General features: G+C 42.1%; 1 protein-coding gene across 1 annotated transcript in view; it reads left to right on the forward strand.

Annotated features, from left to right (window-relative positions):
- The first annotated feature begins 2254 nt into the window (after positions 1 to 2254).
- The window catches only part of LOC116815019 (alcohol dehydrogenase class-3), an 18337-nt gene continuing 6489 nt past the window's right edge, over positions 2255 to 14102 (forward strand). The window contains exons 1-4 of the mRNA XM_032763017.2: positions 2255 to 2558; positions 5767 to 5868; positions 6869 to 7010; positions 8013 to 8100. Coding sequence (XP_032618908.1) covers positions 2547 to 2558; positions 5767 to 5868; positions 6869 to 7010; positions 8013 to 8100 — 344 coding nt within the window. The 5' untranslated portion in view covers positions 2255 to 2546. The remainder of the gene's footprint in view (positions 2559 to 5766; positions 5869 to 6868; positions 7011 to 8012; positions 8101 to 14102) is intronic.

Raw genomic sequence — 14102 nt, forward strand, 5'->3', positions numbered from 1 at the left:
ATCCTGCCTTCCCAGGAAACTCATAAGATCTGTCCAGGATCTATAACCAATTTGATACTTTCAGTTACTTTAGGACAGTGGCGTTCACAGAGGTCTTGGAAGGACAGCTTGACATAAATACCCATATACCTAGTACTGCATTTTGCTAGTCAAAAAAAGAAATCAGAATAGCAAAAGTAGAGTGTCATACAGTGTATGAAGGGGAGGGACAAGAGTGGAGAATCCTCTCCTTATCTAATGTTAACTACATAGCCCAGTAAGTCTCTATATGAGATAATAATTTGCTGTATATACATTCTATATATTTAAAAAATAAAAGAACACCTCAGCTATATCCCATGGCCTTGCAGGCATATAAGCTCCCATTCTCGTGGAGGTCGATGTGTTGGTGTCACTAGGCATAAATCTAGGTAACTCGGGAAAATGGAAGACCACGAGTGTCGATAAAGCCCTCCTGATCAGGCCTCAATGAACTATTGTTCCTCCATGTTTAACACTTTGTGTAACCTAGTGTAACCTAATGTGTTAATAGCTGTAAAATGTAATGTCAGCAGTTAGTTTTTTGATTGTAATAGCCAGTTCCCTGCTGTAATACACTGGAGCTAAATTGAAGCAAGTTTCAAGGCTACTCTTAGATACAGCATACATGTCTCTGCAGCAGAAAGGGGAGAGGGAGGGGGAAGACAAAAAGATTGAGTGAGAAAAGATACTGCAGCTGGATGGGAAAGGAGGGGGGAGTGAAAGATCAGTTAGTCAGCAAGAAAAAGTTTTGTAGTAAACAACTGGGATATAAAAGGAAGAAACTGCTTGTTTTAAGTGTGCAGGATTTGAGATTGCATTCTCCCTCGCACCTTATTTGAGCTCAAATAAACTTGTGTTTTGCTTCTTCACCCTGGTGTGTTCATTGGCGCTACGCACTCCGGGCCACGAACCGCTGTTGCTTAGCCTCTGGCACTTTGTGCTGGCAACAATGGGAATAAAAACAATCTTGAAGAGAGATTTAAATAAGGAAGGGTAGGGTTCTCTCCGACCAGTTTAGGATAGGCATTACATGAATGAAATAATACCTGAGTGGGGAGCAGTTGTGATGTCACAAAAAAGAGACTATGGCTTTATGCAGGGGAATAATGAAAATCTATGTAATGCAAAAACGTGCTTGTATCACAATATGAAACAACCTCAAAATAGTGTGAAAATGTCAGGAATACTCAGCCATGTGACCACACAAATGATGACACATGGAAACACCATGATGATATGTAGAACCCCTGGCTGCCCCTTACTGCAACAACTCTGAAAAACAAAATAATGTTGCAACATAATGATGTAAAATTCACAATGGGTGGCAACCCTGACTGAACTCCCAAGTAACAGCAACTTATTTTCATGCAAATAACCTTGGCAATAAACAGGAAAGAGAAATACATAAAGCATAAACACGTCTCTCAATGTAACTTCTTTTTAAAAAAGCCAGCATGAGACACTAGTGAATCTTGATACGGGGGTATCAAGAACAAGATGGGTGGGCATAAAGACAAGACTGGCTGATGTTTCTGTCCACTCCCACTGCTGGAACAGTGCTCTGTGTTATTATTATTAGCTATGCATTTGAAGATAGTTATCCTACTAGCCAGGTTCCCACAACACAGGTCAGGGATGCCCAGAGGATTCAGGGGGCCTGGGGCAAAGCAATTTTGGGGGCCCCTTCCATAAAAAAAAAAGTTGCAATACTATAGAACACTATATTCTCCAGGTGGCCCATGTGGGCCTGGGGCAAATTGCCCCACTTGCACACCCCCAGGTGGCCCTGACACAGGTCCGGCTAGGTGCATGGAGCACCCTGTAGGGGCGGGGCCAGCTGGTAGAACTGTATCTGACCCCGCACCAATATTTTTACTAGTGCAGCAGGTAATTTTATTGCCAAGTTTTCCAATGTTCCTCAGACCTTTTCCCCCTATGGAAAAGGCTGGAAGATCTTCCTCAAGAACAGTCATCATGCCTTATGAACACCCGGCTCTAGCTTGTCCCCAGAGCGCCATGAGAACACCCTGGGCGCGTTTCCCCGTTGGTTGCTTGTAGATGTAGGTGTGAGTTTTAATATATGTGATGCACAACTGCACAATAACAAGAGCCCCACTGCCCAGGGACAAACGGGGGCGGGGAGGGGAACACTAGTGGGGGGGTCACGTTTTCCTTCCTTCCCCGGGAAACTTTTTAGCGGCCGGACGGTCCTACTGACGTTTCAAACACAGCGAGGCTTTGTAGGGCCCATGCACTTGCCTTGCAGGCTCCCCTGCCCCTGACGCTTCTTACCGGGCTCCACCTACCACCCCTCTGGGGTGACCACTGCAAGCAAACGGACAGCCCAGCGCCTCGCCGGCGGAGCGATGCTGCAGTCATCGCCCTAAGGGGAAGTGGCAGCCAGTCACCCAGCCCTGAAGAGGCGGCTCCAGCGGCAGCGAGCTAGTGCGCGCGCATGCCCCGGCTCGGCGGCCCCTGAGGAGCGCGTTTGGCAAGGCTGCTGGGGAGGACCGGCTGCGGGGCGCATGGCGAGCGGGGTAAGGGGCATGGAACGTTCCCCGGGAGGGGAGGAGCGCGAGCGCTTCCCGCGGCCGCGCCTCGGGCAGCTCCGGCCCGAGCGGGCGGGGAAGGGGGCTGCCGTGCAGTAGGGCCGTGTCCTAGCTCGCTAGCTGTGCTGCCGGGCTGCTCCGAAGCGGCCGCAGTGCTCTTCTGATCCGCACTCCCAGCAGGCGACCTGCTGGAGCTGGGGTTTGCAAGGCCCGTGAGGCTGCTCACGCTGGAGTTGGCCGGGGTTTTGGAACAAGTAGGCGTTTTCCTTAAATCATAGTAGGGGAAGCTGGACATGGAGGATGTTCTTACATAGAGTCCATTGCATGAGGTTAAATTGTATTGTTGCTTTTTCTTAAGCTTTGCGATGCAAGCACATAACGTCGTTTAGAGCAGAGGTAGGCAATCTATGGCACGTGTGCCGAAGGCAGCAGATGAGCTGATTTTCAGTGGCACTCAGGCTGCACTGATCTGGGGGACTCTGCATTTTAATTTAATTTTAAATGAAACTTCTTAAACATTTTAAAAACCTTATTTACTTTACATACAACAATAGTTTACTTATATATTATAGACGTCTAGAAAGAAACCTTCTAAAAACATTAAAATGTATTACTGGCACGCGAAACCTTACATTAGGGTGAATAAATGAAGACTTGGCGCAGCACTTCTGAAAGGTTGCTGACCCCTGGTTTAGAGTACAGCATGGAATTTGTTATCTATCACTTCTGTTGCGGTAGCGCTGAAGGACCCCAATTGGGAGCACGGGTGCTAAGTGCTGTATACAAAGCCGTGGTCCTTCCCCAGAGAGCTTATGAGCTGGAGTCCCAGTGAGTTCAGTAGAATTACACACATACATAACGTTTTTCATGTATGTGTTTGCAGGAGTGTAGGCCTAAGATGACAGGTAGCCTTGCACAGATAAGATCAGGGAGAAATATCCATGCATTTTTGACTCCTAAGAAGAACTATGATCATTGTAAATGTGTTTGCCCCAAAGGGGTAAATATTTATACATCAATCTGGGTGGCTGGGTATATAATTAGCTGGGAAACTTGGTACTATCATCTGCCTGTTTGCCCCTTTGTGGTTGCTGTGAAAAAGATTGGTATATTATACAATCTATCCCTCAGGGGTTCTCAAATGTTATTGCACTGAGACCCGCCTTCTGGCAACAAAAGTTACTACAGGACCCCAGGAGAGGGGACTGAAGCCTGAGCCTGCACAAACCCTGCTCCCAGATGAGGGTGCCAAAGCTGAAGCCCAAGGGCTTTGGCCCCAGGTGGTGGGGGTTTGAGCTTTGACTGCAGGCCTCAGTAAGTCTAAGCCAGCCCTGGTGACCCTATTAAAACGGGATCGTGACTCACTTTGGGGTCCTGGCCCACAGTTTGAGAACGGCTGTTCTACAGCTATAAGATCATTTTTATTTTTAGAGGTATTTATGCAGGGAAAACTATGAACTTCTACCTTTTTTTATTGTAAATTTAAGAGGTGTAATATTTGTTCATTGAATGTTCACAGCCAACTAGGAAGGTCTATGTCTATTATATAACTTTTTATTTTTTAAGCCTTCTCTTTATTTAAATAACCCAGACTCATTCACATTTTGAAAACATTCATTCAAATTAAATGTGAGCATTTAAGAGTAAATCAGTTTTCATATTGTGAAAAAAGGCTTAATTGAAAACTCCCAAGTTATTTACTGGTTGACAATTCCTCTTGTACTTTGATCCACAGAAATTGACTAGATTTCCTGGCAAACTTTCAGGAGTTTGGTCACAGTTCCCCAAGTGCAAAGCAGTGTAACTTGTTGGTTTCTATTCAGCTGCTTTCCCAAAGTTAATATATCACATTTATTATATGCATACAGACAATAATGCAGAATAAACTAGCCTTAAGTTTGTGGAAAGGGCTGGGAAAGAAGTAACAAAGGCCTATTATGCTTGGGGGAAATTGATATTTATGGCTATTCCAGTATAAGGTAACTATTTTGGAATAGCTCCCCCATGTTGGTACTCAATTTTGGAATTATTACTCTGCTCACAAAGCAATAGTTATAGCTATGCCAGTCAATTTCCCTGTGCAGACAAAGCCTTAAATTCAGCTTCAAAGTTCATTAGAATAGGCCTCCGTGTTCTGTGGCAAGCTATTGCATTTTGCATTTCACTGAAAAAGATACTACCTTGTATGGTTAAAAGGGAGAATAATTTAGGTTAACAGATGTACTACCAGCATAAGATTTTTCCATAGCTCCTCAGACAATGGAACTGAAGCTCATCAGACTTTTAAAAGGGAAATCTAAGAGCAGTCCAGATCCTCATTCTCACAGAACCCAATTTTGTTCTTGGTTGCATGGATGTAACTCCTGTTGACTTCCTCAGCTGGAAGTGCATCCATGTAACTGGAGGCAGAATTGGAGCCATTGATTCTAAAAAAATGTTGCTTTTTCAAGAATCTGAGTTCTATTTACCTTTAAAATGTTTCTACCCTACTTGATTGAAAAGGTGAGCTTCCCTAGATAAATAAATGCAGTGTAGTCTTAGGGTGAAATTCATCCATGATGCTGAAGCCTACATGGAGCCTTGGTTGTGGGCAGTTCTGCTGGCAGAGTGGTCACATAGAAGTAAGTATCTGTGCATCCCCTATGCATTGCATAAAAGTTCTCTGTGCTGGCCGCATACAGTCTGCTGCAGAAAGCCACAATGGGAGCGGGCTGGGTGTGGGGCAACAGATTGACCTCTGTGTTGATCCAAACTCTTATGTGAGACAAATGGCTTAACTACATTTTTCAAGTTTTGTAATCTTGATTACGTGTACTGCTGCCACTAGCTACAGAAAAACACTATGTGCTTCACATAAATGCTGATTGTTTATTTTAAAATGTCACTAGCATTATCTAACATTTTTCATATGACTCTTCTCCCCCCCCCCCCCATTACCACAACATATTGTCTTCAAAGCACTAAAATAACACTTTAAGTCCAGATCTTGGTGGTTCTTGTTTAAGTTCCTGAAAGCAAATGTAGGGTGACTGTCCCTTTGTTCTAAAGTCATTGAGAGTTAAGGGTAGGATCTGACCTATAACTTCATATCTGGGATTATTTCCAAAAATTAGTAGCCTTTCTTTTGTTTTTCCCTCCAGTACACAAGAAATATTATAAATGAAGTGCAGTAACTCTGCTCCTCTTTCTCATTTAGGTTATTAAATGCAAGGCCGCTGTTGCCTGGGCGGCAGGTAAACCACTCTCTATAGAAGAGGTAGAGGTTGCACCACCAAAAGCACATGAAGTCCGTATTAAGGTAATTTAAGCAAATGTTTATTGCCTGCTTTACACTTTGTACTTTAAGAGACCAAATAATAAAGCTGAATGATTTGTTTGCCCTTGTAGGGAAAAATGTTGAATTTATAGTGTTTTCTGTTTGTTTGATTCCTAGGTAAGACTCTAAAGAAAATGACGGTGTCTGGTTTTTGAGATGGCGTAAAATGAAATGGCTGCTGGTCTGAGGCTTAACACTTACTTTGGTCTTGGGCCGAAGCCTAAAAATCCCTGCTCTTCTGAGGGATCAGTGGCAATTTTAAACCATCTGAGCGAGAAGCTTGCTTTATCTCAGTGGAAACCTGACCTCATTCATTTATTTATTTTAATTTTTCAAACTGTATGAGACATTCAGTGCTAGCCATTTCAGGTCATAATTTATCAGACCTTAAACTCATCACTGTGATTAGCATCTTGCATGCTCCTGATCTTCACTTCTGATTCTAACAAGACTTTGAATAGGCAGTATCTCCCAAACTAATATATAGGCTGCAATGTGCCTCCGTGCAAAGAGTCCACGTGAGGTCCTGTGTGCTGCTTAACACTTCTATTAAGAACTTACGTGGGATTTATGTGGGGCTTATAAGGTTATATGGACCCTCTCTATGGGGTGATTTTCTTTTCACTGTTGGAGATTGATCCCATTTGAAATCTGGGGTACCAGGTTGTTTTCAAATGGCATAGAGCACTGGCTTTAGCAGATCCTGAGCCAGCAGCTGCCAATTTCATGTCAGAATTGAAGGGATGAGAAACAAGCAGAGATCAAAGCAATGTGATTATTTTTTCAGGTCCAATATATCTTGTGAGTTGCTGGAGCTAAAAACACTTTGGTTAAACTACTACAAAAGTCTCCAGAATCAGTGAATTCATCCTAGCACTAGTCTTGGATTACTGACCGGGAAAAATAGTTCAATACCAGTTCTCTCTTTAGATTCTCCTTCATTACCTCCAGAATATTTCAGATTATTATAATGTTCCTTTAGGTTGTTGCCACTGCTGTCTGTCACACAGATGCCTATACGCTGAGTGGTGCTGATCCTGAGGGGTGTTTCCCAGTGATCTTGGGTCATGAAGGAGCAGGAATTGTGGAGAGTGTTGGGGAAGGAGTAACTAAATTAAAACCAGGTAGGAAAACATTTGACTCTTCACAACCGCTTTTTTTAATTTCTTCGGAAATCTTGTTTCACGAGAATAAATTGCTCTGACTTGTCCATTGAAAAGCAGAATTAGCGAGCTGGCATGATGTTTTTGTTGGGCTCTATCTGCCTAAAATTTTCTTTCATGCGGGTGGTCCAATACTAGCCTAACTACTGTGCTCTTGGTTTACTATTCAGAAGAGAGTTGTTTACACGATTATCACAGAATATCAGGGTTGGAAGAGACCTCAGGAGGTCATCTAGTCCAACCCCAACTAAGTCAAGCCTGACCTTAAAAACCTCTAAGAAGATTCCACCACCTCCCTAGGTAACCCATTCCAGTGCTTCACCACCCTCTGAGTGCAATAGTGTTTCCTAATATCCAACCTAAACCTCTCCCACTGCAACTTGAGACCATTGCTCCTTGTTCTGTCATCTGCTACCACTGAGAACAGCCTAGATCCATCCTCTTTGGAGCCCCCTTTCAGGTACTTGAAAGCAGCTATCAAATCCCCCCTCATTCTTCTCTTCTGCAGACTAAATAATCCCAGTTCCCTCAGCCTCTCCTCATAAGTGTAATACTGTATGGAGAAACTATTTGTATTCTAAAAGTGTCTGTTGTTTTTAACCAATTGAACAATTAGAGATAACAGCTGTCTAAGTATTCTGATTTTTCCATATAGGTTTTACATATTTGTTCTTGTTTAACTTTAGATGGAAACTGATTGTTTACTCAGACATGAGATGAATCAGGCTTTTTTATACACGACACTTTACAAAACCTGTACTTTGTTATTCTAGATTTGTAAGTGTATTGGAGACTTCAAATGCACAAATAAGACTGCATGAATGATTGCCCCCATTAAAATGTCATGGTATTGACCATGTTACATTTGACCACATACCAAATGTGTGTGTGTTTCTTCCATATTATCCTTTTAGCCTTTAAACAGTTAGTCATGTGAAATGTTTCTCTCATTATGTTCTCTAGGTGACACAGTCATCCCACTGTACGTCCCACAATGTGGAGAATGCAAGTTCTGTTTGAACCCTAAAACCAATCTCTGCCAAAAGATAAGGTTGGTGCACTTTTTTCTTGATACACGCAGAACAATAATTGTTCAGTGTAGCTCACTTATGTAACAAAGTTAACTGAACTGGTATCAAATTGTTTTGACTTCATGTACCATTTGATTAAATGCAGAGCAAGGTCACTTAGTTGGAAAGATGTATATTTTAGGTTTGATATGCAATACCCTCCTTTCAAAGCTTAGTAGTTGTTTTTTGGTCTCCTTTTCTGATCGTACTTAAATTCACTTTTGTGTGTGGCTGTGATACTGTGCCACGAATACTATCATTTGTCAAGATATCTAGTAAGCGAGGATATATTAAAAATTCTGTTTGATTCGAGTGGTAGTTTATCGTAGAAAATTACTGCCCTTTGAACGGGAAAGAAATGTCTCGCTGCGGTCAATATCTTCAACCCAAGAACAGTAGTTCTCTGTTTATAAAAAAGAATCACATTCTGTTTTCTGCCCTTTAAAATGTCTTTGTCCTAAAATGTGATGCACTTCAGTTAGCCTTTGCTAAGTTGTTGCATGTTTAGATCTCAGTCATGTAAACCAGTGGCTCTCAGGCCAGGTCTACACTGCGACTTTAAACCGGTTTAATGGCCGATATACCGATTTAACGCTGTACCCGTTCACACGACGTCATCATTAATATCGAGTTAAACGGCTCCTTAAATCGATTTCGGAACTCCTCCCAGACGAGAGGAGTAGCGCTAAATTTGAAAGTTATAACTTGGATTAGGGTTCGTGTGGACGGAAATCGACGTTATTGGCCTCCGGGCGGCACCCCAGAGTGCAAGTTACCTACCATTCAAATTGGACTATATCCTCTAATATATTGTGAATTAGTTCCTAACCTCAGTGAGTTTGATTCAACCCTGATTTAACTCTATCAACACCAGTGGAGTTAAGCAGAGAATGAAATTGGTCCATTTTTCCTCCTACGAGCTCCCTATTGGAACCCTTTACAAAATAATAAATTGGTCATACAAATCTGGGGAAAAAATAGTGTGCAAGTCTGCTAATTGGCACATCAAATACCAACCAGAAGCAGGTCATTTTAATTATGCACAAGACAATATATTTAAATTGTACAAGCTGCTCATAAAACAGTGATGAGGAATTTCATAAATAAAGCTGCTCTCATCTTAAACTGTTACACACTGATTACCATATGCCTGCAAAATTCCTTTGAGCCCACCCCAATTTCTTTTTTCAGAGGGCTTAGAATAAGGTCAGCAAATATGAAGATTGACATTGTACCATATATTCCCAGGAGTTTTATTATAGAATTCTATAACCAGTGCAATGTATTGGCTTCTAAAGCCAGACAGTAGTCATCAAATCCATGAGAGCAGATGGTAATTAGAAGTTTAGTAGGAGGTGGTAAGGATGTGAAAGAAAAGAGCCTGATATGTATGTCTGCAAGTGATGGAACTAAATAGGGATCTTTCAAAAAGCGCATTAGCCCACAAACTTGGTTTTACGAAATCCAGGCCACAGACAGTTAAATCCAGACCACAGTTCTAGAACCCAGTTTCATTCACTCTGATTAAAAACAGGAAAATTGATGGATGTGTGGTTCTGCCTTCTAGTATTGCTGGATATACTTGGCCATGTCAGGAACTGACAAGTACACTAATGCAAGAAACATTTATCAAGTTCCTTTTCCTTATAAGGATAGAGTGGAGCCGTTGTGTACAAGGTAAGTAGCAAACATGAGGTAAACAACACGTTAAAACCAACAGTATTGTTGAGGCCTGCTTTTCAGAGGCATTTAACCCACAACGCTGAGCGAAATTAACTGGAGCTGTGCACACTCAACTGCTCTGAAAATCAACTCCCAAATATTTCCAGCCAGCAACTTTGGTATTTTTTCCACAACCCAGTACTTCTTGGGCTACCTCAAACTTTGGCCTGGTCAAGAACAGTTTAAACAAAAGTCATTGCTGGAATTCCACAACACTGGACATGTTTATTCTCAAAGCAATACATATCCAGTTAGTTGGTGTGAGGTACAGCTATAGCTTTCTTTCCTGCTGGGGCCGCCAGTATTTTTATCCTTTCATAATCCAGTTCTGGTATTCTTGGACAATCTGATTTGATGATTAGACAGAGATAATCAATGGAGCCTGTCAGTGTCAAACACATCACCCTCTTTCACCAAACAGAAATCCAAAATAACTTCTTCCCGCTTTGCTATATTGGAACCAGTTGTGTATTTGATAGACAAGCTCTTGCTGAGGGCTATGCAGAGCCTCCCCACAACAGTTATAAATCTGGGAAGGATTTTGCTCACTTAGGGATCTTGGGCAAAAATTGGTCCTGCTAGTGAAGGGCGGGGGCTGGACTCAATGACCTTTCAAGGTCCCTCCAGTTCTAGGAGATTGGTATATCTCCAATTATTATTACTGCCGTGGCTTCACTGCTACCGGTTCTCTAGCTAGTCTTAATCAAGCATGAACATGAACTAAAAAAAAAAAACCCACATCCTGTGATTGCAGTATAGACATTATCCCAAGTCTCTTCTGGACAGCCTCTGCCAATCCTATCACAGTGGATAGTGGTTTTGTGGTATGCATGAATGGAAACTGTGAGGTCATTCTAGCGTTTACTTGCGATTTAATTGGGTCTGCTAAAATGATAGTCACCATAACTGCTGGAGTTCTGCTGCTGGCTGAGTGGCTTACATCAGCCGTTCTCAACCGGGGTACATGTGGCCCTGGGGGTATGCAGGTCTTCCAGAGGTACATCAACTCATTTAGATATTTACCTAGTTTTACAACAGGCTACATAAAAAGCATAGCGAAGTCTGTATAAACTAAAATTTCATACAGTGACTTGTTTTATACTGCTCTGTAGATGATATACTGAAATGAAAGTACAATATTTATATCCAATTTATTTATTTTATAATTATATGGTAAAATGATAAACTGAGCAATTTTTCAGTAAGAGGGTTGTGCTGTGACACTTTTGGTATTTTTATGTCTGATTTTGTAAGCAAGTAGTTTTTAAGTGAGGTGAAACTTGGAGGTACACAAGATAAATCCAACTCCTGAAAGGGGTTATAGTGGTCTGGGAAGATTGAGGGTACATCTACACTGCACGATTATTTCGAATTAGCTTAAACCAATATTACAAAACATATCTAATAAAATCGGTTTAGCGCGTCCACAGTGGGATCACGAAATCGATTGTTTGCGTCCATGGTCCAAAGCTACCATCGATTTCAGGAGCGGTGCGCTGTGGGTAGCTGTTCCTCAGCTATCCCATAGTTCCCACTTCCGGGGTTGAGAGCACAGTGCCTGATGGGCAGAAAACATTGCCCCGGGTGGTGCTGGGTACAGCCTCACCCCTCCCTTTGTGAAGGCAGCAGACAACCCTTTGGCGCCTTTTTCCCGGAGTGCATTGAGCAAACGCCATAGCACAGCAATCATGGACCCTGAGATCACAAACAGTATCCTGACCGTTGTCAACACCTCGCATACTCTCTGCCAGCAGCATTCAGTACACAGAGGGTGACATTTACAGTACTCAAGGAATTATTTATTTTATCTCTTTCACGTGCTGGGGGGGAGGGGGAAAGAGACTGACGAGCTGTTCTGTGAACCACGCAAGACACCGTGTATTAAGCTACAGACATTGGGCGCTCAGCCAAGAATGCAAACAGTTTTCAGAGACTGCTGTGGAGACTGGTAGCTGTAGTCCTCATTACCCCCTCCCTCCATGAGCATCCGTTTGAGTCTCTGGCTTCCAGTTACGGTTGTCACGCACCGCTGTGTATCCTGGAGTTTATTTTTCAAATGCTTTGGCATCTCCTGTTCTTTAACGGAGCTCTGATAAAACAGATTGTCTCACCATACAACGATCAGATCTAGTATCTCCCGTAAGGTTCAATGCAGGAGCTACTTTTGCATTTGAACTGCATCACCACCCGTGCTGATCAGAGCTGGACACGTGAAAGCAGGAAATGTCATTCTAAAGGTCTCGGGGCTTTTCCTGTTTACCGCACTCCGCATCCGAGTTTGGATTGCGGACCAGAGCGGTCAGTGATGCACTGTGGGATACCTCTAGGAGGCCAATAATGTTGATTTCCGTCCACACGAACCCTAATCCGAGTTATCACTTTCAAATTTAGCGCTACTCCTCTCTGTCTGGGAGGAGTTCCGAAATCGATTTAAGGAGCCGTTTAACTCGATATTAATGATGACGTCGTGTGAACGGGTACAGCGTTAAATCGGTATATCGGCATTAAACCGGTTTAAAGTCGCAGTGTAGACCTGGCCTGAGAGCCACTGGTTTACATGACTGAGATCTAAACATGCAACAACTTAGCAAAGGCTAACTGAAGTGCATCACATTTTAGGACAAAGACATTTTAAAGGGCAGAAAACAGAATGTGATTCTTTTTATAAACAGAGAACTACTGTTCTGGGTTGAAGATATTGACCGCAGCGAGACATTTTTTCCCGTTCAAAGGGCAGTAATTTTCTACGATAAACTACCACTCGAATCAAACAGAATTTTTAATATATCCTCGCTTACTAGATATCTTGACAAATGATAGTATTCGTGGCACAGTATCACAGCCACACACAAAAGTGAATTTAAGTACGATCAGAAAAGGAGACCAAAAAACAACTACTAAGCTTTGAAAGGAGGGTATTGCATATCAAACCTAAAATATACATCTTTCAACTAAGTGACCTTGCTCTGCATTTAATCAAATGTACATGAAGTCAAAACAATTTGATACCAGTTCAGTTAACTTTGTTACATAAGTGAGCTACACTGAACAATTATTGTTCTGCGTGTATCAAGAAAAAAGTGCACCAACCTTATCTTTTGGCAGAGATTGGTTTTAGGTTCAAACAGAACTTGCATTCTCCACATTGTGGGACGTACAGTGGGATGACTGTGTCACCTAGAGAACATAATGAGAGAAACATTTCACATGACTAACTGTTTAAAGGCTAAAAGGATAATATGGAGAAACACACACACATTTGGTATGTGGTCAAATGAACATGGTCAATACCATGACATTTTAATGGGGGCAATCATTCATGCAGTCTTATTTGTGCATTTGAAGTCTCCAATACACTTACAAATCTAGAATAAACAAAGTACAGGTTTGTAAAGTGTCGTGTATAAAAAAGCCTGATTCATCTCATGTCTGAGTAAACAATCAGTTTCCATCTAAAGTTAAACAGAACAAATATGTAAAACCTATATGGAAAAATCAGAATACTTAGACAGCTGTTATCTCTAATTGTTCAATTGGTTAAAAACAACAGACACTTTTAGAATACAAATAGTTTCTCCATACGTATTACACTTAGAGGAGAGGCTGAGGGAACTGGGATTATTTAGTCTGCAGAAGAGAAGAATGAGGGGATTTGATAGCTGCTTTAAGTACCTGAAAGGGGCTCCAAAGAGGATGGATCTAGGCTGTTCTCAGTGGTAGCAGATGACAGAACAAGGAGCAATGGTCTCAAGTTGCAGTGGGAGAGGTTTAGGTTGGATATTAGGAAACACTATTGCACTCAAGAGGTGGTGAAGCACTGGAATGGGTTACCTAGGGAGGTGGTGGAATCTTCTTAGAGGTTTTTAAGGTCAGGCTTGACTTAGTTGGGGTTGGACTAGATGACCTCCTGAGGTCTCTTCCAACCCTGATATTCTGTGATAATCGTGTAAACAACTCTCTTCTGAATAGTAAACAAGAGCACAGTAGTTAGGCTAGTATTGGACCACCCGCATGAAAGAAAATTTTAGGCAGATAGAGCCCAACAAAAATCATGCCAGCTCGCTAATTCTGCTTTTCAATGGACAAGTCAGAGCAATTTATTCTCGTGAAACAAGATTTCCGAAGAAATTAAAAAAGCGGTTGTGAAGAGTCAAATGTTTCCTACCTGGTTTTAATTTAGTTACTCCTTCCCCAACACTCTCCACATTCCTGCTCCTTCATGACCAAGATCACTGGGAAACACCCCTCAGGATCAGCACAC

Source organism: Chelonoidis abingdonii, chromosome 5 (genome assembly GCF_003597395.2).
Source record: "Chelonoidis abingdonii isolate Lonesome George chromosome 5, CheloAbing_2.0, whole genome shotgun sequence".
NCBI classification, from domain to species: domain Eukaryota; kingdom Metazoa; phylum Chordata; order Testudines; family Testudinidae; genus Chelonoidis; species Chelonoidis abingdonii.